The following is a 22,732-nucleotide window of genomic DNA, read 5'->3' on the forward strand; positions in this document are numbered from 1 at the left end:
CTGGTCAGGGCTTTGGCCTGTTCCGGGCCTCTCAGTCAGGGGATGAGCTCTAGCTGAGCTGTTCTCATCGCCCCATAAGCCACTTAGCCAGGAGTGCTGCCACAGAGGCACGGGGGATGTGGGGCTTGCTTCCTCCTGTGCGGCCTCCTGCACCCTTCATTCCTCCAGGATGACTTCTTATCTGGAGCGTGCACCATTAACATTTAGGAAAGATTGCATTCTTGCCTGGGTTTTCTAAGAATGTGTGAAAGAATGTTGCTGAAAAAAGCAACAGGTGGAAGGAGCGCTTTGAGTGCCAAGCTGTGTGTCAGAGGAAAGGTAAGTAAGTCACATTCCACCCGCCTCCCCCCGGCCCACACCAAAAAATGCAGTAGAGCTGCTATTGCTGTCTTGAGAAGACCAAGGGATGGTTTCCTTTCCTCTTCGTAAGGAAGACGATAAATTCTATCCTGTACACGAGTGGGTCTGTACTCCACTGAAGTGAGCTCTCTCTTCTCCCGCAGCCCCTTTTCCTGCCTTAACCGGGTGGCTTGAGCACCTTCGTCTGTTTGCCTCGCTTCTTCAAACCCTGTTTCTGTTCAGACCTGTGCTGCTGGCCACTAGAATGTAAAGCAAACTACATAGGTCATTTTAAACTTTCTAGTAGCCACAGTTTATTATTATTTTTAAATGTTATTTATTTATTTTGAGAGAGAGAGAGAGAGAGAGAGAGAGAGCGAGCAGGGGAGAGGCAGAGAGAGAAGGAGAGAGAATCCCAAGCAGGCTCTGTGCTGTCAGCGCAGACCCCAAAGCAGGGCTCGATCTCACGCACCGTGAGATCCTGACCCGAGCTGAAGTCAAGACTCTGACACTTAACTGATCGAGCCACCCAGGCGCCCCTCTAGTAGACACATTTTAAAAAGCAGAAAGAAATGATTTTTTAAATGTTTATTTGTTATTCTTAAGAGAGGGCGAGAGTGAGAGCAAGCAGGGGAGGGGCAGAGAGAGAGGGAGACAGAGAATCGGAAGCAGACTTTCCACTGTCCGCGCAGAACCCGACGTGGGGTTCGAGCTCACAAACTGTGCGCCGAAGTCAGATGCTTAACTGACTGGGCCACCCAGATGCCCCCAAGATGAGATTAATTTTAATAACGTATTTTACTTAATCCAGTATAACAAAGCATCAGTTCCACATGTAATTTTTGTAACAATCATTAATCTGATATTTAATATTATTTTTTCATGTTAAGATTTCAAAATCCAATGTGTATTTTATACTCATGGAGCATCTCAATCCGGGTGCTAAATTTTCATTGGAAATATTTCAGCTGTATTTAGATTTCATAACGTTTGCCATTGAAAAGGTAGATTGACATGCCAGAACTTGACCTAAACTTGACCAATAACTGAATAGAAATGAAATATTGGTTTTTAAGTTTAAATTTTAGTGAAAATTTAGGGATTCAGTTTCTCAGTCACACAGGCTGCATTTGCAGTGATCAGTGGCCATGTGGCCCTATCATTGTGAGCAGTGCAGTCCTAGATCCCCAGAGTGAAGATTCTAATTGATCCCATCTCCCAAGTGGAGCAGCTTGGGTTTTTGTCCTCTTTGCGTCCACGCAGCGCTCAGTCCAGAGCAGAAGGACGTACTGCCAACCTGAGCCAGTAAGGTCTGGTTTATGAAATGAAAAGCCACTGTGAAATCCCGTGTTTTCTCAAGAAGACCCATCCTGCACTAACGCATCATTCCTAAATATCGATAGTTCTGGGGCTCAGGAAAAGTTGGGAACCTCTTCCTGTAACAGTTTCAGACAGTTCAGAATAAGTCCGATGGCTAATCAGAAGGGGCCTTAGTCTGCTCAGGCTGTCTTAACAAAGTACCACAGAGCGGGTGACATAACCGACAGAGATTTACTTCTTACAGTTCTAGAGGTTGGAGTCCAAGGTCAAGGTGCTGGCCAAGTTGGTTCGTTGTGAGTTTCTTCCATTGGCTTGGCTTGTAGGTGGCCGCCATCTTGACATGTGCTCACATGGCCTTTCCTCAGTGCTTGCGTGCAGGTTCTTAAGGGTCTCTTTTCTTAAGGACCCTGATCTCATCAGGGCTCCACCCTTATGACCTCATTTCACTTTAATTACTTCCTTAGAAGCCCCATCTCCAAATATAGCCACACTAGGGTTAAGGCTTCAGCATATAAATTTTGCGGGGGGCGGGGGGGGGGGCACCAACATTCAGCCTCATGAGTTGGCATCACCTGGGACCTGGTTTTTAGCCCTGGAGGAACAAGAGTAGCCTTAGTTTCTCACAAGCTCCCTGGACCTGACCTCTGATAAGTCTGCTGACAAGAACCTAGTAATGTCTATACCAGACTGCAAGTTTAGTAGTTTACATTACGGGATCTTCCTTCCTACAGTAAGATGTGTGTTCCTGGGGCGCCTGGGTGGCTCAGTCGGTTGAGTGTCCGACTTCGGCTCAGGTCAGGGCCTTGCAGTTTGTGAGTTCGAGCCCCGTGTCGGGCTCTGTGCCGACAGCTGAGAGCCTGGAGCCTGCTCCAGAGTCTGTGTCTCCCTCTCTCTGCCCCTTCCCCACTCGTGCTCTGTCTCTCTCTGTCTCTCAAAAATGAATAAACGTTAAAAAAAAAATGTGTGTTCCTGCTCTTCCAAATGCTCCTTTTTGGTGACAGGACCCTGCATTAGGCTTCAAAGACTTATTACCAAGCACGGAACCAGAGCAGAGAGAGGTGGGTGGTGCCGAGACATTCTGATGGCTATTCCGGCCCCACCGCAGAGGACGCCCCATGCAGTTGGTTTGCTTGAGCTCTGTCGGATTCAGGCGCCGGAACTGTGAGGCCTGCCTTGATTGCATCCCTGCCCCTGCACATGGCCTGCAGGTGACCTGCTGGACTGCATGGCCTGTGTGCTCAGGGTGGATCGGTCCATAAGTGGTCAAAGGTGCCAACCACCTTCCTGCCTCAGGGCCTTTGGGCACTTGCCCTTGTAAGACCCTATTACACCTGCAGTTATCCTCTGTGTGTCTCTCTCTTTTACCCATCTGCTATCTAGCTGTCACTCTGATAAAACTCCACATGGATCAGCTGTCTCCCAGGTGCCTGGAATAGTGTGAGCTCTCTGTAGGCGTTCAGTAACGGGCTGTTGAATGAACGATTGGCTGATCGGTTTATCACTGTACGTTTCGTTCTGCGACTTTTCCTCAGCGTTTTAAGAAAGCCTCATGCCGACTATACCATTTCCCGTGCAGATGAGATTTGGCGGATTTTAACCATTTGTTGAAGAGACGCTGGGACCATTGAAAATCCAATCACCGAACTGCAGGGTTGGCAGGAGCCCCATTATGTTATGTCTCTAGAAGTTGATTATTTCCTCCTTGAGCAGCTCCAGTTGCTAGAAACTTCTTATGTTGAGTCCACATCCCTCCTGCCGAGACTTCGGTCCTCTGAGCCCTGGAAACAGCTCCAACTCTTCTTCCACTTGTTAGTCCTACTTTCACCTGATCATCGATTGATACGGGGTTTTGTGGTGTCTTTGCCGTCTTGGCCATTTCAGCGCGACGTTGCTCTGGTCATTCAGTGCCTTAGAGGGGACCCAGACTTGACTACAGAATTCCTGGTGTGGTCTGGCCAGCGTGGAGCAGCCCGGGCCTCCTTCCCTCACTCCTGTCCTGCCTTCCCCCCCCTCTCTCGTGGGACAGCATGGTCTAAGGTGCACACGGCACTGTGCCGGCTGTGGTCCAGCACTGGACGGTAAAATATTTCCATCCTTTCTTCAGCGGCTTTGTCCGTATTACCCCTGTGTGGTGTGCTCAGTACTCAGGGGGTTTTATGAAGCTTGAAGGTGTCTGAATAACACACACACACACACACACACACACACACACACACACACCCTGTAGTAGGTAATGAAAGTGTCTTGCTGCTCTGTGTAACAAACACCTAACACCTTTTGGCTTTTGTCTTTGACAGTTTTATGTCTCACCTCAACTGGCCACTTTTGTTTTGAGTGTGGTGCCTCCAATATCCGTCCTTGCTGTGATTTATGGACGTTACCTACAGAAGCTAACCAAAGTTATGCAGGATTCCCTGGCACAGACCACTCAGGTAAAAGCCCCTCCCTTACGTGGTCTCCGCTTGGAGGAGATGTGCTTCTGCTTTTCAAAAAAAGTACTTCAGGGGCGCCTGGGTGGCACAGTCGGTTAAGCGTCCGACTTCAGCCAGGTCACGATCTCGCGGTCCGTGAGTTCGAGCCCCGCGTCGGACTCTGGGCTGATGGCTCGGAGCCTGGAGCCTGTTTCCGATTCTGTGTCTCCCTCTCTCTCTGCCCCTCTCCCGTTCATGCTCTGTCTCTCTCTGTCCCAAAAATAAATAAACGTTGAAAAAAAAATTAAAAAAAAAAAAAAGTACTTCACTTTTCCTTAAGGGAGCCCTCAAGAAGGCTAGAAACCCAGACTAGGTTTCTATGGGCTAGAATCCTATAGATTCTATCCTTCTAGAATAGGCTAGAATCCTAGAAACCTAAAATACTCTGCCTTCTAGACTAGATTACTACCCACACCTTGAAGTAGATCCCACTTGACTAAACATTGTGTGAACTCTTTCGCTCTTCACCATCACTGTTTCTCGTAGGATCGCAAAGCTCATTATATTTTGAAAATAGTGTCTGCGTGACGCTTTGTCCTTTGTTAATTGAGAAGTGAAGCTTTGCAATGCTATCCAGTATTGCATTTTTTAAAAACTGAACATAGCTGGTACATTTTCATGTTACAAAAAACATGGGTGTTTATAATTGAAAACTTGAAAATATCGAGAGAAAAAATAACACATATAACCCTACCTCTCAGAATGAATGGTATTAACACTTTTGGAGTCTATCCTTTTTACCTATCTTCTTCTCTGTATAAAAATATATTTCACAGGGCACCTGGGTGGCTCAGTCGGTTAAGCATCCAACTCTCGATTTCGACTCACAATCTCACAGTTTCGTGAGTTCGAGCCCCGCGCTGGTCTCTGCACTGACCACACAGAGCCTACTTGGGATTCTTTCTGTATCTCCTCTCTCTCTCTAGCTCTCTCTTTCTCTCTCTCTCTGCCCCTACCCTGCTCGTACTCTCTCTGTCTCTCTCAAAATAAGTCAACTTTAAAAATATACACATATTTCAGCATCTATTAGCCCCCGTTTGCCTTTCTATCTACATATATGTGGCGTGTAAATGTGTAAATATAACAAAAATATATTTGTTTCCAAAAATAAAATTGTTCATATACTCTGCTTTGTAATCTATTTTTAATGCCTTAAAAATGAGAGCCCCATTTTAACTTTGCTCTAGAAATCTTGAAATGTGACTTTCCTCCCCTGAAATGTATTTATTATTCTCCCAGCTAGCTGAGGAAAGTATTGGAAATATAAGAACTGTTCGAGCTTTTGGGAAAGAAATAACAGAAATAGAGAAATACACCAGCAAAGTGGACCACGTGATGCAGTTAGCAAGGAAAGAGGCGTTTGCTCGGGCTGGCTTCTTTGGAGCAGTAAGTAGATCGTTTTGAAAAGAGTGCAAAGGACAGATGTTACGACTGAAACAGATTTGTATTCCCTTGACTTTGCCGTAAATAGAAAATAATTCTACTCCACTTCAAGATTAGGTCTGAGAGTTCATTTTTGTGAAAGAAGAGGAAACCACTACATGTGACTAAGTGGTGGTGGGGGCAGGCAGATCCCCAACATGGCCCAGACCAGCCACGTCCGCCTCACCGGGGAACTGTCTAGAAGTGTAGACCCTCAGCTGCACCCCAGGCCTACAAATCCAATGCTCTGGGGCTGCGCCCAGCAACAATCTGTTTTAACAGGCCTCCAGGTCGCTTCTGATGCAGGCAGTTTGAGACCCACTGGGGATTAACCAAAATAACTTCAGTGTGTTTCAAGAAAAAAGTACGACAAAAATGATCGCATTGATCACAATGAACTCAAATACAACACTGAACTAGAAAATCACTGCGAGTGGGAAATCTATACCATGTTCAAATGGGAAAGAACTTCAGAGGCGATTCAATAATGGTCATGATTTAGGGACACAGAGGAAACAGGCCCAGATGAGGCAGCATTACCAAAGACCATGTACCTAACAAAGCTCAAGGCAGATCAGAGACAGGACTTCAACTTGTCTAGCCTTTGCTCAGGGCATCACATTAAGATACATAAATGCATATGCTTGCTGTGCATTCGTCTTGTTGTTAGGGAGGGAGTCCTTAATATTGTGTTTTCCTTTGCAAACCGAGTCCATTGAGTAAAATAGGAATCTGATGGGTGACTTAGCTTCTAGGTTTTCACATTGATGAGATCATTTCCTTCAATACTGTGATCTTTCCAAAGTAGTTTTTTATTTGGAATTCAGATTAAAACTTAGTGTTCTGGGAAAACCTTGTTGTGATAGTTAAATGCAAAAAAGAAACTATAGGCGATATTTACGCTTTTTGCGTTTAGGTTTCTGGCTCCTACCTGAGGTGTCTTCATTTTCTTCATTTGACAGACGGGGCTCTCCGGGAACCTGATTGTGCTTTCTGTCCTGTACAAAGGAGGGCTGCTGATGGGCAGTGCCCACATGACCGTGGGTGAACTCTCTTCCTTCCTAATGTATGCTTTCTGGGTTGGATTAAGCATTGGAGGTATATAATTTAAATAGGCTTGGGAGTTACAAATTAAAACTCAGCTTATTGTCTCTGCGGTAACAATTTAACTTTGCCATTGCACCACCTCTCGTCAGTTAACTTCAACTGAAAAAAACATTTCCTAGAGTGTTAGTCCAAATTGCCTCTGAAAAAAGATGTAAAGATATGGACGCGATCTTGCCATGTAGGTGAGCAGTTCCTTGGCTGGGAAGGTGAGGATTTTCATAGGCCTCTCGTGGCTCATTGAGCTCAGGGTCATACTGGAGCCGTATTTTCCAACTTGCATGTTAACACGGCTTGCTGGCTCTGGTCCTAGGAGGTGGGACCAGCAGGTGGGGGCTCTGGGACCTAGGAGGTGGAAGGAAGGACAGTGCTGAACAGGTGTGCACACAAAACCCACGGTTCCTGTGGCTCTGGTAGTTACCCGACCGGCAAATCACCGTGAAATAAAATTCCTTTTGTACCAAGTCAACCACATTCAAAACCGATGAACAGTCGTAAGTATAAATCAGAAAGTGCGTGAAACGGAGTCGCTTGCCTTGGTCAAGAATCTCTCGAAGTTCAGCTTCTGTTGTTGAATCCTGGCCAAAGGGAAGCAAGTTCTTGGAGACAGAGCTGTGTGAAGTCTATGAAAGTTTTCTTTCCTGTACCTCGCCTGCATGCCCAGCCAACAGGGGACAAATGATTTCCTGCCTTTTGTTTTCCGCCTTCCCTGAAAACTGAGATAGAAAGGTTAGATAAATAGCTTGAGGTCTGGCCAGCGGAACTCTGCTATCCCACCGTGGCATCTCCACCCAAGACTTTTCTTTTCAGGGTTAAAGCTAGAGGCTTTTCCTTAGACGTTGGCAGGCAAGTGAGGATATTTTCTGGACTGAGATTTTGAGAGATCCCTGAAAAGAGCATGTTAGTTCTGCGGGCTGCTCTGGAAGAAAAACCTGATTCAGACCGGTCAGGGTGCTAAGTGACTTGGGAAGTGAGAGGGTCAGTTCTCGAGGACCCAGTGAGGTGGGGTTGCTCTCCTCTCCACCCCTGGGATGAGCCTGCTGGACCACAGGGTCTCACACCTGGGTGGTCGTGTTCCTTCAGTCTTCTGTCCTGCCCGACAGTGGATTTACCTTCTACCACTTACCCTCTCTGCGGCCTTTCTTTCACATCCCACGCTTGACCGCAGTCTCCTGTCCTCCCCAGCCTCCCCCAATCTTCTGTTTTCTGCTACAAGCTGCTTTGATCTTTCCTAGTCCCTCCGCTCCTCGCACCTGCTTTTCTCCAAAATTCTTGACCCGACAGAAGCTACCTCTGTTTTGGGGTCTTCACTGCCTTCCTTTTTGTCCTGACAAGTTCGCAGCTGTGCCTTGTACAGGAGTAGGTGGGAAACACGGTGTACCGGGTGACTGACCGGGAGTTAATTCCCTCCCCCAGTTACGGAAGCTGCTGCTGAGGCTCTGTCTGTGCTCGAGGTTTGAGGGTAACTTTGCTTTCTGAACCACAGGCTGTCCCATGACTCTGGTCACTGCCTGGTACAATACGTGCCATGTGGGGCTGGAGGGGGGGGGGAAAGGTGCGGGTGGATAGGTGGGGATCTGTGACCACACGGTGTCCCCACATTTACCACCTAGATAGGTACTTAAGGCTGTAGGAACTTGATTCAAGAAGCTGAAACAGATTTTAAAGGTTTTTGTGAAGCTCACTGTTGAAAATAGTCACATGATGAATCTGTAAGCAAGAAATCCTATTTTGTTTATTAGAATGTATTTAATAATTAAATGTTAAAGAAAGTTTAGATGTTTTCTGCTTAGAATAGCATACTGAAAAACAAATACAACAAATTCTACGTATATTCGAGAGAGGATCAGAAGGCTGTTTGAAGAAAAGCATGCTTGTTCGTTTTGTGCCAGAGAATGCCCTTACATCTACCTAGCGAACCCCAATATCTCGTTTCTTATTTATTTCTATTGAGGTGAAATTCACCTAACGTACCGTGAACCGTTTTAAAGTCTACAGTCTGGTGGTATTTTGTACATTCACAGTGTTGTGCAACCACCGCCTCCCCTTGGTTCCGAAATATCTTCGTCACCCCCCCACCCCCAGCCCAAAAAGAAAATCCCATACTCGTTAAGCAGTCGGTTTCCATATCCCTCCCTCCCCCAGCCCCTGGCAACCACAGTTTGCTTTGTGTCTTCCCGTCTTTACTGGAGTTCGCGTAAAAGGAATCACACAATATGTTTGTATTGGCTTGTATGTTTGGCTTGTTTCACTCAGCATGTTTTCACAATTTCCTCACATTGTAGCGTGCTTTGGTCCTTCCTTCCTTTTCACGGCTGAATAATACTCCGTTGTATGGGTGGACCGCGTGTTGTGTATCTGGGGCCATTTTGCTTTGTTTTTATTTTCACTATGTTGAACTACCTCCAACTCCTTCCCTCCTTTTTTCTTTTTTTTTCTTTTTTATTAATAGAAAATTTGTTAGAGGAATTTTAGGTTCACAAGATTAAGCAGAGAGTATAGGGAGTTCCCACATGTTCCCTGCCTCTATGCGAGCACAGCCTCCCCATCAGCATCCCCCACCAGAGTGACACATTTGATATCATTGACAAAGCAACACTGACAGGTGATTATCACCCAAAGTCCAAAGTCCATCGTTTACATTACGTTCACTGGTGTTGTATATCCCATGGGTTGGAACATGCATCTATCATTACAGTATCATACAGAATACTTTCATCGCCCTAAAAGTCCTCTGTGCTCTGCCTATTCCTCCCTTCCCTTAACCCCCGGTGACCACTGATCTTTTTATTGTCTCCACACTTTCACCTCTTCCAGAGCGTCATCTAGTTCAGATAGGCATCTTTCATTTCATAGGTGGCATTTAGTGTTCCTCTGTGTCCTTTCAGGACTTGATCGCTCGTTTGGTTTTAGCACGGACTAATATTGCATCGTCCGACGTACCACGGTTTCTTTATCCACCCACATACTGAACGACATCTCGATTGCTTCCAGGTTTTGACAATTATGAATAAAGATGCTCTAAAGATCCACAGGCAGGTTTTTGTGCCGACGCGAGTTTTCCCCCTCTCTGGGTAAACCCAAAGGAGTGAGATTGCTGGGTCGTAGGCAAGAGTATGTTCAGTGTAAGGAACCGCCTTCCAAAGTGGCTGTGCTATCTTGCATTCCCACCAGCAGTGAATGAGAGTTCCCAATGCTCTTCGTCCTCACCAGCTTTAGGTGTTGTCAGAATCTTGGGTTTTCATCCTTCCGTTAGGTGTGCGGAAGTACCTCGTTCTATTTGCATTTCCCCGATGACATGTGATGTCACCTGTAGATCTTTAGTGAGGTCTTTGGGTTCAGGTCTTCTGCCCATTTTTTGATCGGGTTGTTTTCTTACTGTCGAGTATGAAGAGTTCTTTGTACATCGTGGATACCTTTGTCAGCTGGGTCTTTTACAAATATTTTCTCCCAGTCTGTGGCTTGTCTTCTCATTCTCTCTGGAGAGCACAAGTCTTTGACTTTAATAAAGTCTAATTTGTCAGTTCTTTCTTTCATGGATCATGGGTTTGGTGTTGTATCTACAAAGTCATCACCAAGCCCAGAGTCATCTAGGATTTGTTCTATGTTAACTTCTAAGAGTTTTACAGTTTTGTTGAATTGCCTTTGCTCATTTGTCAAATATCAGTGGACGATATTTATCTGGATCTATTTCTGCCCGGTGCACTTTTAATTCAACACGAAGAGTTTAATCCACTGTACCTTGCACAGACTTCCACAAAAAATGCACCAAAATACCTTGGAAAGAATAGCTGAATTGCATTTTTGTGGCATCCTTACCACATGTTACAAGTGTATGTTCTTGCGGTTGGCATGGCCTAGCGTACTTGGAGTTTGTTTGCTTTAAGTCATTAATTCATTCACAGTTCAAAGGTGACTTCGGGGTACCTAGGTGTCTCAGTCAGTAAAGCGTCCGGTTCTTGATCTCAGCTCAGGAATTGATCTCGGGGTCTGAGTTCAGGCCCCGTGTTGGGTTCCGCGCTGCGTAGGGAGCTTATTTAAAAAACAAACAAACGTGGGGCGCTTGGGTGGCTCAGTCGGTTAAGCGTCCGACCTTGGCTCAGGTCATGATCTCACGGTCCGTGAGTTCGAGCCCCGCATCGGGCTCTGTGCTGGCTGCTCAGAGCCTGGAGCCTGCTTCAGATTCTGTGTCTCCCTCTCTCTCTGACCCTCCCCCATTCATGCTCTGTCTCTCTCTCTCTCTCTCTCTCAAAAATAAATGAACATTAAAACAAACAAACAAAAACAAAGGTGACTTTAAAAAGAGATTGTTGGAAAATTTAACATTTCTAAATTCCTTTTCAGTTTTTAGCCTAGTAAAAGTTGTATTTGTCGAGTGCTTGAAATGGGGTTTGGTTTTGCAGATATGAATTTAAAACGAATATTGGGATGTTTTATATTCCTTTTAAGTAAGCATTATATTCTATTTGTATTGCTCGGTTTTTTCACTAGGTAGCTTTTCTCTGTAACGTTGTGATTTTAATTCAGTGGTTGATTACTGTGGCTATATGCACTTGTAAATTCCCAATCAAACATGAAATCTGTATTAGAAATCAGTGAAATCGGAGGAGGAGAAGCTGAAGGCAAACAAGGGTACGAGACAGAGGGAATTTTGAGTACAGATTCCCAGGCAGTTGCCTCAAATCCTGTTTGAAAGTGAACAGATGTTATTATATTAAAAGCAAGTTACCGTTACTGTTTGCAGAGGGCTGTAGCAGATGGTTGTTTCCTGGCATTGGTGATAAGTATGTTTGCTTCTTGTCCTTAGGGCTGAGCTCTTTCTACTCGGAGCTGATGAAAGGGCTGGGTGCCGGGGGACGCCTTTGGGAGCTCCTCGAGAGAAAGCCTGAGCTGCCTTTTGACGGTGGGTATCCCACGGGTTTGTTCTTTGCTGGGATTAGACAAATGTTGCTTTGGGGGCGCCTGGGTGGCTCAGTTGGCTGAGCATCCAACTTCTGATTTCAGCTCGGGTCATGATCTCGCAGTTCATGAGTTTGAACCCCCTCCCTTCCCCTCTGTGCTGGCGGCTCAGAGCCTGCTTGGGGTTCTCTGCTTCCCCCTTGCTCACTGGCGCTCTCTCTCTTTCTCTCTCTCAAAATAAATAACTAAACAGTTTAAAAAAAAAATGTGGGTTGGGACAGTTAGACCAGCTCTACCTGTGAAGGCTGAGCATGACAAGGGTGTTGTCCTTGCCACGTTACGGAAAGGGTGATCAGAGGGGCAGGTGGTGGGAGGGGAAGGACAAAGGAAGCGTGGGGGCTGACCATGCAGTGTGTCAGTCCTGCCGGTGATCTGTTACCACCAGCAGCAGGAAGGAAGCGAGTACCACCCAGGGGTACAGATGGGAAGGGCCCTGGCCAGTCCACCAGATTTGTCTTCTGTAGTGCTTTTGACGTTTGTGTTGGGGCGAGGGCGGGGCGGGGGGAAAGGAAGGCAGGTCACACATTAAAAGCCTCCAAATTTCTTGGCTTGGGGAGGGGGCTGGGCTAGCGGATGCTGGTGTTAATTGGCTAGAGCCATCTCCCTCGTCAACTCCTTCCCTAGAAGCTAGCGCTCCGGGGAGGTACGTGACCTAGAAGCGGTGGCCACTCCGTCACTCGCTGACTCCCAGGACACTGATTGCTGCTCAGCCCCAGTATTCTCCAGTGTGACAGGCTGGAGGAAGTAAGCCCGGCTGAGGGAGACGGAGTGGCTTCTCCCGAGTCATCGGCAGGGTGAGGAATACAAGGACAGAGCAGCCCTTGGATCCCTCTGGCTCTGCGGCTGGTGGACAATGCTCAGCCCTCTGTCGTCCTTCCCTCAAGACATTTAGAGAAGAGAAGATAAACCCTGCACCCGAGGAACTCGAGGTGGCGGCACAGAGGGGGAAGGCAATCGGGTCCGAAACCAGACTGCCCTACGGGTGGACGGTCGCTCTGCTGCCCGTTGGCTTGGGCAGGCGGTTGTCTCTGAGACTCCGTGTCCCGTCAGTGAAACTGGGACAGTCACCTCTGCCCATCAAGGCCATGAGGCTCAGACGAACGCAGAGGTATCGTGCCTCGCACAGAGTGCGTGCAGAGCAGGCTCCGGGTGAGCGTTAGACGGAGGGAGGCCTCTTCCTGGCTTGCCCGGGAAGGGCTCACAGTCCGGGGGAGTGTGGTGGCCGTGGCCCGGCACCGCCTGGAGTCAGACGAGTGGAAGAATGGAGTTCCGCTGTCCGTTCGATCTTTGCGTTAAGTAACTCGTATTCTGTCTTGTTTCAGAAGGGGTCGTTTTAAACCAGGAAAGTTTCCAGGGCACCCTGGAGTTTCGGAACGTGCATTTCGCCTACCCCACTCGCCCGGAGGTGCCTATATTCCAGGATTTCAGCCTTTGTATCCCGTCAGCGTCGGTCACGGCGCTGGTTGGCCCAAGTGGTTCTGGCAAATCAACGGTGCTGTCCCTCCTGCTGAGGTTGTATGACCCCATTTCTGGTGAGTGGGTCATCGCCTGGTAGGGTGGGAGGCCTCTCCAGAGCCCCCCTACCCCTGTGTTCTGGGAGAGGACCAAATTATGCAACGACTTGTAGTGTGAGACTTCTGGATGCTAGAGGGTTTGTTCTGAGGAAAGGAAGCCCCTGTACAAAGGGGTCCCTCTTAAGAGTACACAGAAGCCCCGTCAGGCAGTTTGTAGAGTTCCTGTCTGGCCTCTTCAAGTCCCGAGCGACTTCCTGAATTCTGCCTCCTCTCCCGTGCTGGTGTCTCCTTCTGACGCCCCCATCCTGGGAGAGGACAGGCAGGGCTGCCCCGCAGCTACGGGAAGGTGCCCCACGTGTGGCAGAGCATCACTGCCCAGCAGTCGCGGAGTAAGTGCCTCTCTGTGCCAGCCGCTCAGCTTGTAAAGCTTCTCTGGAAGCCTTCGGGCTGCATCCGCCCGTGAACTGCCCTGTGGCCAGCGTGCAGACCGGTGATTTGGCAGTCCGTGGTTCACTTCTAGTTTGTGACTGCTTTCTTGAAGTCATTTTGAGGTAGTAGGAATTCTTTTAATGGATTTTTCTCGCTCTCGTTTTTATTTTGTTTTTAACTGGATCATAGCATCTTTTAGAGCAGAGAACATGATATTTTAGTTCCTTATGTCCTTTGTCAATTACGATGTAATTGACATATAATATTATATCAGTTCCGGGTGTACAACCTGATTTGCTGTATGTATATCTTATGGAAGGTCTAGTTAACATCCATCACCACACATAATTATAAAGTCTATATCCTTCTTTATATCAGAGCCTGAAGTAGATAGTCCTTATGTATGGCTTTCATTCTGGATTGAGACAACAAGGATGTTTCTCAACAAGAAAACAGCTGCTTGTTAGGAAAGAACCACATCATTAATTTAAAAGGAATACGTCTCGTGGCTTTTGTAGCTGTGCTTTTTGGTTAAAACAACGAGAGAGCTGGCTGTGTGCCAGTTAAGTATTTGACTTGCGGATCCTGACCCGCAGAATAGCCAACTGCATTAAAATGGGTGTTAGCTCCACTGTTTGCCTCTGGAATCCCCGTTTTGATTCACGCTACTTGCTATAAAATTCTGAATTGAGAAAAATCCTAGTGAAGTGAATGCAAAGCAAGTCAGAATATTAAGCCTGTGGTTTCTTTATCATAAACTGCCTTATCATAAATTCCCGCCTTGGGTAGACTATATATAAATATATATACACTTGTACTTTTTAAGCCAAAGACCTCAGATGTTTGCCAGTTGGCGAACGTTTACAGCTGGCTTGTAGATTCCCACACCACTGAGAAGGAATGGCATTTCTGAGTCGCCATCATCGTCATCACCAAGCATTACTGAGCGTTGTAGAATTAATTCTGTTAGCGAGGGTCGCAGGGTTACATCTGATTATTTAGATGTTCTGCTCTGGTATCAGATTCTCGGTGGCGGATAATGATTCTCTTCCAACTGCATTTATGCAGGAAGAGATATTTTAAGGAAGAATAAAAGAGCTAAAAAAAAAAATCACTGGCGGGGTTAAACTCCTAGGACACGTCTCGTAACTTCACTGCAGAACCAGGCCTTCGAGGTGGTTGCTGATGCTGACGTGGCCCACAAGCTCCAGGATGAGGCAGCCACTGTCACAGGTGCCAGCTTCAGAGCTGTGCCACCACCGCCAGCGTCTGTGACAGCCAATGGACACCTCGCTGCTTGCCCCCTTCCACGTAACTCTCTCCCGAGTCAGTTTCGCACAGGTGCATCTTCTTGCGGGGCCCTGAGTCATTCCAGAAAGGAAGCCATTGCAGCAAAGTGAGCTGCATGGATGAGCGAGGAGACGGGCTGGTCAGCTACCCGCTGCAGGGAGACGGGAGACATGGAAGTTCCATGAAACATGTTGATTTTAGATTCCGTTTGGAGATTTTGAATGTACTTGTAATCTTTGAAAGAACCGAGTGTGGAATTTTTCCACCAGATCCTTTCTCTGTTTTCATGAGTCATTGGCCGCATGACACTCCGTGACTTTCCTCTCCTCTCTACAAGGAACTATCAGTCTCGATGGCCATGATATCCGTCAGCTGAATCCAGTCTGGCTGAGATCCAAGATTGGGACAGTGAGTCAGGTAGGAAGAGAGGTTTCTATTTTTATTGTACTTGTCCTTTCACTTTGCTTTTATTATTTATTTTTGCCTTAGACTGACCCTCCCAAAAGAGAAGGAAGTTTTCCAGATGTACCGAACTGATCTCACCCACAGGTTTTGTAGATTTGGAAACAGAGCTGTATCCTGCAGACCTTAAACACTTGATCCAATCGAAACCGATTTTTATCAAAAGCTGGGGACTCATGTTACTTTGTAGAGCAGATAGTCTAGAGGGTGAGGAGAAAACAATAGAACTTTTCTACGTTTTACTGACTCCTCCACAGTTCCCATCTTAGTCACCAGCACAGTCTATGGTTTTCCACAATGGGCTTCAGGGATAGTAAGCAAGCCAAGATTCGGGCGAGAGCCAGTGTCTCCTTGCAAAGAGGTCACGGATTTCGAGGCAAAATGTTAGTGTAATACGGCGGCTTTGATGGGGCTGTTTTCACGAGACCCTTTGGTGCAGGGAATTTTTGACGCAGTTGTTTATATTTTTATTACCAGGCTATGTGCACAGCAGACAAATCTGAGCCTGCCCTCAGACCTTACCCCTGCCCCCACTCCCCTAGGCGAGGAGCAGGGGCGGGGGGTTGCTTGGTTGTATAAGTATACCAGTAGTGCATATTGTTTAGGGATGAAGAAAAGAAGCTGGAGGTTTATTTGCTTCTCAGGACTGTTCCACAGGGTTCTGTGAAAATGTCATGTCCCCACCCTGGTTTGTGTATATTTCTAAAAGTAATGAATAGAGATGGATTCCCCCCTTGATTCTCAGTGGGAAGCCCACAGCTGGAAAATTCAGGTGGACTCGGCATCTTCCTTACCTGACAATTCCTAAGGGGAGGAGCTTGCATTTATGAAGTGTCTACCGTGTGCCAGGCACCTGCTGTGGAATCTCATTTCCTGCAGTATAATGATGAAATCAATCCTGTTCATGGAACAACATGAATTTTTTAGAAGTCGGCTGGGCGAATTTATGGAGAATGAGGGAGTAGAATTGAGAAAACCCTTGAACAACATGGGTTTGAACTGCATGGGGCCACTCGTATGTGGATTTTTATAGTGCAGTACTGTGAATGTGCTTTCTTTTCCTTATGATTTCCTAATAACATTTTCTTTAGCTTGCTTTATTGGAAGAATACGGTATGGAATACATAGAACATACAAGATACATAGTAATCACCTGCTTTATGTTATCAGTAAGGCTTCCAGTCAGCAGTAGACTGTTAGTGGCTAAGTTTTGGGGGAGTCGAAAGTTATACTCAGATTTTTGACTGCACGGGGATCAGCACCCGTCTAAGCCTCATGTTACTCAGCAGCCGACTGTGTGTTCTCGGGGAGCAATTTAATAGTTTCTTAGATATAAGTACTGTATTAAGCTTCACTATATTTACTAGATATGTTTGAAGTCTGTGTTGAAATTTGCAATAAATATGTTGTATTTCCAATGTGCAGGAACCAGTTTTGTTTTCTTGCTCAATTGCTGAGAACATTGCTTATGGTGCGGACGACCCCTCCTCGGTGACTGCCGAGCAGATAGAAAAAGTGGCTGATGTAGCCAATGCAGGTGCTTTCATCCGGAATTTCCCCCAAGGATTCAACACTGTGGTCGGAGAAAAGGGCGTTCTCCTCTCAGGTACCTTTTTGTTACTGCTTTGTAGCGAAAACTTGCTGTTCCAGAGAACTCTCCAGCATTTCGTATGGCAGTATTAATTTCTAATTAGGCTCTTGTCCTTAGAGTTTATGCAATTTGCCTTTCCATTTTCTAAAATTTCTTCTGTATGTGGACTGCTCCCCAGTGTCCTTCACTTTCTACCCCAAAGGTGTTCCCAGATTCCCACGCAGTGTCCCACTGAGCTTTTTTCTCACCTGAGAAAAAATGTGTTTTGCAACTTGAAATCCTTGAATTTTGCAGAAAAGAAGACAAACACAGGGTAGCAAGATGACCTGTCCAGGGAGGCAGAGGCTGTGAATCAGGAACAGAACTGAAATTGAAGAATTCTTTATTCCCCACTCTGTACTTTGCCCGTTAGACCAAGAGTTTCATTAAAGGGCCAGAGAGTAAATATTTTTAAAAAAGATTTTTTAATGTTTATTTAATTTGGATGGGGAGAGAGAGAGAGACAGAGAGAGAGAGAGAGAGAGACAGACAAAGTGCAAGTGGGGGAGGAGCAGAGAGAGAGAGAGGGAGACACAGAATCCGAAACAGGCTCCAGGCTCTGAGCCATCAGCACAGAGCCTGATGCGGGGCTCGAACTCACAAACTGTGAAATCATGACCTGAGCTGAAGTCGTACACTTAACCGACTGAGCCACCCAGGCGCCCCGGTGGTTTATTCTCTTGGTTTTCTCCTGTTCTGTGCACGCACACAGACTGCTCCCTGTGCCTGTTGTCCCCCAGGAAAGGAAAGACAAGAGGACAGCATGAGGACGGAAGGTGTCGGGAGTAGCGCCCTGAGGTAGAGCAGCAGAATGACAGGCCCCAGCACCACGGATGCCCTCGGCTCCCGTATCGGCTCCCATCCCCTTCACATACTGTTCAGAGACCCCTTGATGTCTTAAGTTTCTGGTTTCCTTGCCACATGGGATGTTCTGCAAGGGAAGCGGTACATGTAGCGGTTAAGAGCATCGGCCTTCGCTGTTGGTTCAGACCTCTGCTCTGCCACCTACCAACTATAGACCTCAGACTGATTATTTTCTGCCTTGGTTTTTCATCCGTGAAAAGGGAATGATTACAGAATCTACTTCATAGGGTTTTTTCAAGATTGAATGAGATAACATCGTAACACATTCAGACATTGCCCGGCACATCAGAACTCCTCAGTAAATGTTAGCTACGATAATAATGTTTGTTACTAATTTTGAGGTTGGTGAGGCGACAGTATATTTTAAACAGAGGTCTCTGTCCCCCGACCCACCTCAGCTGTGACTAACTGGAAGAAGCTGTCTTCAAACTGCCGCGTAGCTGATCAGAAAATCCTATTACCAAGAATTTTTGTTAAGGCTTTCAAGTTTTTAAAAAAAAAAACATTGTCATTGTCAGGTGGACAGAAACAGCGGATTGCAATTGCTCGTGCTCTGCTTAAGGTAAGCTTCAAGCCACTTGGCCGGGATTTTTTGTTGTTCTTGTTATCATTTTTAATTAGGGAGTTTATCATTTGTAATTTACTACTCTTCTTCCTTTTGTTTTTTTGGAGGGGGAGGCGAGGTACGTGGTTGAGAGTTCTGGTGAAAGATGGGTGGGGAGTGTTCCACCCGGTACGTCTCGTCCCAATTTAACAAGTATTTCTTGGGTATGAGGAGCCCAGGACTATGCTAGAGTTGTTGGAGGGAGAGAAGTTTGGCACATGAACCTTCCGTCCTGAAGTATACAGTCTAATGAGTGAAACAGTGATTAATTCAAAATATCAAACAATACAAGTATGATTCCTTGTATCGTCTATAGTCACCTGCTCAACTTAATAGTAGTACAGACTGGAAATACTTATACAGGACTCCTAAGAAGAGAGGGAAAGCCATTTTAGCTTAAGGCCCCAGACATTGTATTTCTTAGCAAATGATAGCCTTCCCCTTTGTTGTATAACTGTTCTCCTCAGGGTCATAGGTGAGGTTTTACTTTAAAACTTTTTTTATGAAAAAAAATTTTGTTTAAGTTTACTTATCATTTATTTTTTGAGAGAGAGTGAGAGTGCATGAATGAGGGAGGGGGCAAAGACTGAGGGAAAGAGAGAGATTTGTAAGAGGGCTCTGTGCTGACAGCAGTGAGCTCGATGCAGGGCTTGAACTCACAAACCATGAGATGACCTGAGCCAAAATCGAGAGTCCGACATCTAACCAACTGAGCCACCCAGGTGCCCCTAAAACTTTTTTTTTAAATGGTTACTTATTTTGAGAGAGAGAGAGAGAGAGTGTGTGTGTGAGTGAGGGAGGGGTGGAGACAGAGAGAGAGAGAGTGAGGGAGGGGCAGAGAGAGAGAATCACAAGCGGGCTCCAGCTGTGAGCTCAGAACCTGATGTGGGGCTCGATCCCACGAGTCGTGAGGTCATGACCTGAGCCAAAATCGAGTCAGACACTTAACCGACTGAGCCACCCCGGCGCCCTCTTAGGTAAGGTTTTAAAAAAACAGCTATATTGAAGCATACCATAAAATTCACCAGTTTTAAATGTACTTTTCAGCGACCTTTAGGAAATTTACAATTGTTCAACTGTCACATGGTCCAATTTTAGAACATTTCTATCACCCCAGATTTCCTTATACACACTTGTAGCTTTTCTTCTCCCCACTTCTAGTCCCAGGCCATCACCACTGTAATTTCTATCTGTCTGGATTTGCCTTTCTGGACATTTGAGATCAATGGAGTCCTACAGTTTGTAGAATTTTGGGTTTGGCTTCTTTCACTTGGCAGAATGTTTTCAAGGTTCATCCCCGTTGTGTCACGTATCAATACTTTTTTTTTTTTTTTTATTCCTGAGAGTTTGTGTTTTCCTAATAAAATTGTGTTCCTTTTCTTTTCAACGTTTTTCTTTCTTCAGAATCCCAAAATCCTTCTCCTAGACGAAGCAACCAGGTGAGGATATCTTAATCGTATGTATGATTGTATAAGCCACATCCTTCCTTTACCAAATATGACTCCTTACCTCAAAGTGATACAGCTGAAAAATGCCGTTTTCCCCCCTTCCACTTTAAAGTGCCCGAGTGTGACTTAACGAGACCAGTGGACAGGCTGAGTCGTAAGTTGAGTGTTCTAGTCTCAACCTAGACGCGTTTGTGATGAGCCCCGAGTCACTCTACTCAGCAGCGGTCCCGCAAGTTGTGTGGAAATCAAGGGTTCCGAGCTTCCTTTGTAGTATCTTTACGCTATAAGAGGTAGATAGTAAACCCAAGAGGTTGTCATTTTGATCGCAGTGAAAATTCACTGCCGGTTCAGGACAGCTGTGTGTGCAACAGGAAGCACGTAAATACGCAGTATGGGTGGCACTGACAGCTTTGCTTTCTCATGTGGGTTTCCTGTTTAAGTGCCCTGGATGCTGAAAATGAGTACCTTGTGCAAGAAGCTCTAGACCGACTCATGGAAGGTAGGACGGTGTTGATTATTGCCCACCGTCTGTCCACCATTAAGAACGCTAATACGGTGGCTGTTCTTGACCAAGGAAAGATCACAGAACGTGGGAGGCACGAAGAACTTCTTTCAAAACCCAACGGGATATACAGAAGATTAATGAACAAGCAAAGTTGAGTCCGCATAAAGAAGTAGTTACCGATGAAGTGAACGCGAGAGACTTTAGAGCGAAACATGGTCACGGGAATAAACGAATTTAGGATGTGAAATCTGGGCGTCACACTGCAAGTTATCTTAAGTATGCCTGTTTTTTCCCAGGGTGGGTAAAATATTGTTTTGAGATGCACCTGTTCTCAAGACCTTTTTATTCAGTTTTAATCACGGTAACTTTCTAAATGTCTCTAGCACTGAGATTATTTTCAGGTGTTTTACTTTCTTTTATCTTGGAATACTTTAGTTACTATAACGTGGCACCTCATTTGTGTTTTCTTACCTGCCATTACAGATTGAAACTATTGTCACATGACAATTTTTAAAAGGGGATTTTAAATAAAAGGCTTAATTATTTTAGGTGAGTTTTCCAATCACTGTGTAATCCTCTCGGTAGTATTCTACCTCCTTTGTGTCTAATTTTACTAGGAGATGAAAATCTTCCCTTTTTTTAATTCTGGTAATCTCATGAAGTGAACCTCACATACAGACCTACAGAAATCGTAAACATCACATGACAAGATGGGAACGTTTACATTCCATACTTCCTGTATTTTCAGAGGTATGAGAGTTTAGGAGTATGCGTTCCTCTGGGATGAGACTGTTTGAATGTGTGTGGCTTTCAAAATCCTTAGCACGCGAAAGCCTGACGAGTTTTAAAAAGGGTTAAGAAGCCCATCCTTTGAATAAGAAAACTTCTATTTTCATTATTCACGCATTTGTTACTGTGGGAAGTGAGGCATGAACTGCCAGGTATCATTAAGAGGTAAAAATGAATTCTACATTGAAGTCACCCAAAGGCATGTATTTTGACAATTATCTTTAAAAAATGTATAATTCCTCACCAAATGTTACTTTTCATCAGTTAAATACATTTGAAATTTCACTCAGTGAGGCAAAAACCTAAATAATTTTCAACCTTAAAACATTTGAAGAAAGCTTAGTTCTTTCTATTCTGTACAACGTCATGAAACGTTAAGAACTTGTCACTCTTCTAAAAAGAGGACAATAGTCATTTTTATTTATGGTTATGGTTTTATGCACCCAAATGCCTCGGAACTCATAAAGCAATGCTGAGAGCCGTTAGATTTGCCATATTTCAAACCAGTGCTGTTAATTTGCTGTTGCCTCAAGAAAAAGTGGTTTTTTTTTTTTTTTACATTGACGATGCCAGAATCTAAGAAATAACTATGTCGATGTAATGAAAATAGAGGTTTTCCCTTGTTCTACATATTTATTAGTTCACTGATTATACTGGAAGGAGAGATCACTATTTCATGATAAGCACAGAGTATTAGATTTCATTCTACATAAAGGAGTTTATTATTGAATAAAGTGAACTCAGTGAATGAACGAACTCCATGTTCTTTGAATTAGGAAGCAGTACATCTGTGACAATCATTTTCACAACCTTTACTTGCATTCTTTATACGATTTGCTGTTATGGTGTGGTTCTCAGAAAGCAGACAAAACACGACGACAAGGGTGGATCTCTTTGTGCCATAGAAGTATTGACAACATTGAATTTGATCATTACATTTTATTCTCTAATACAAAAATGTTCAATTGTGTCTTTAGGGAACATTTTATATCCTGGATTAAAATTTATAGTGAACTTTATCTGTGTCTGTCACTTCTTATAGAACTTTATTACATTCAGTTTCTCACTAGAATTTGGCTATGGAGATTCAGAAATAAGGAAAAAACTGACATTACAAATAAAGTAGTAATTACAAGTTCCCTTCATTTCCTCCTTACCTAAGATTGTTACTGTCTTTTTTATTTTCTATTTATAAACTGTTAGAAGGTGAGGGAGGGATAGTAAAGTATCCCCCAAACTGAGACAGCATTGAAAGACTGGAAAACGAAGCAGGTGACTCCATTCAGTCTACACACAGTTTTATTCAAGGTAACTTACTGATGGGAGTTCGGGTGGACGACCATCCAGGCAGCTGCACAAATATTCTCCGCAAAGTTGAGACCTTAGTCTAGAGATTTTATAGGGCACTATAGGGAGATCAAAGGGCTTGCATGCACCTGACAGTGAACCTGTAATTAGATCTCGTGGCACCATCCAGGCATCGCGCAGGGGAAAGACTATGTTATCTCTACAAGATTTATGGGAGGCCAAAGCAAGCCTCCGTCCCTCCCAGCCTTGGCGGTCATTTCTAAGGTATGTATGT

The 22,732-nt window shown here is 45.2% G+C and overlaps 1 protein-coding gene across 4 annotated transcripts in view; it reads left to right on the forward strand.

The window, feature by feature from the left end:
• ABCB10 (ATP binding cassette subfamily B member 10) overlaps nt 1–22,169 on the forward strand; it is a 34,385-nt gene extending 12,216 nt beyond the window's left edge. For 3 of the 4 annotated variants that reach the window (XM_045039963.1, XM_003993943.5, XM_023240443.2), the window contains 10 exons: nt 3,957–4,091; nt 5,370–5,516; nt 6,515–6,650; nt 11,464–11,559; nt 12,938–13,147; nt 15,186–15,265; nt 16,736–16,916; nt 18,323–18,366; nt 19,813–19,847; nt 20,297–22,169. In XM_045039963.1, coding sequence (XP_044895898.1) covers nt 3,957–4,091; nt 5,370–5,516; nt 6,515–6,650; nt 11,464–11,559; nt 12,938–13,147; nt 15,186–15,265; nt 16,736–16,916; nt 18,323–18,366; nt 19,813–19,847; nt 20,297–20,516 — 1,284 coding nt within the window. In that variant the 3' untranslated portion in view covers nt 20,517–22,169. The remainder of the gene's footprint in view (nt 1–3,956; nt 4,092–5,369; nt 5,517–6,514; nt 6,651–11,463; nt 11,560–12,937; nt 13,148–15,185; nt 15,266–16,735; nt 16,917–18,322; nt 18,367–19,812; nt 19,848–20,296) is intronic. The other variant, XM_045039964.1, reaches the window with a different exon arrangement.
• Nucleotides 22,170–22,732: the final 563 nt, after the last annotated feature.

This window comes from Felis catus, chromosome D2 (genome assembly GCF_018350175.1).
Source record: "Felis catus isolate Fca126 chromosome D2, F.catus_Fca126_mat1.0, whole genome shotgun sequence".
Lineage (NCBI taxonomy): Eukaryota > Metazoa > Chordata > Mammalia > Carnivora > Felidae > Felis > Felis catus.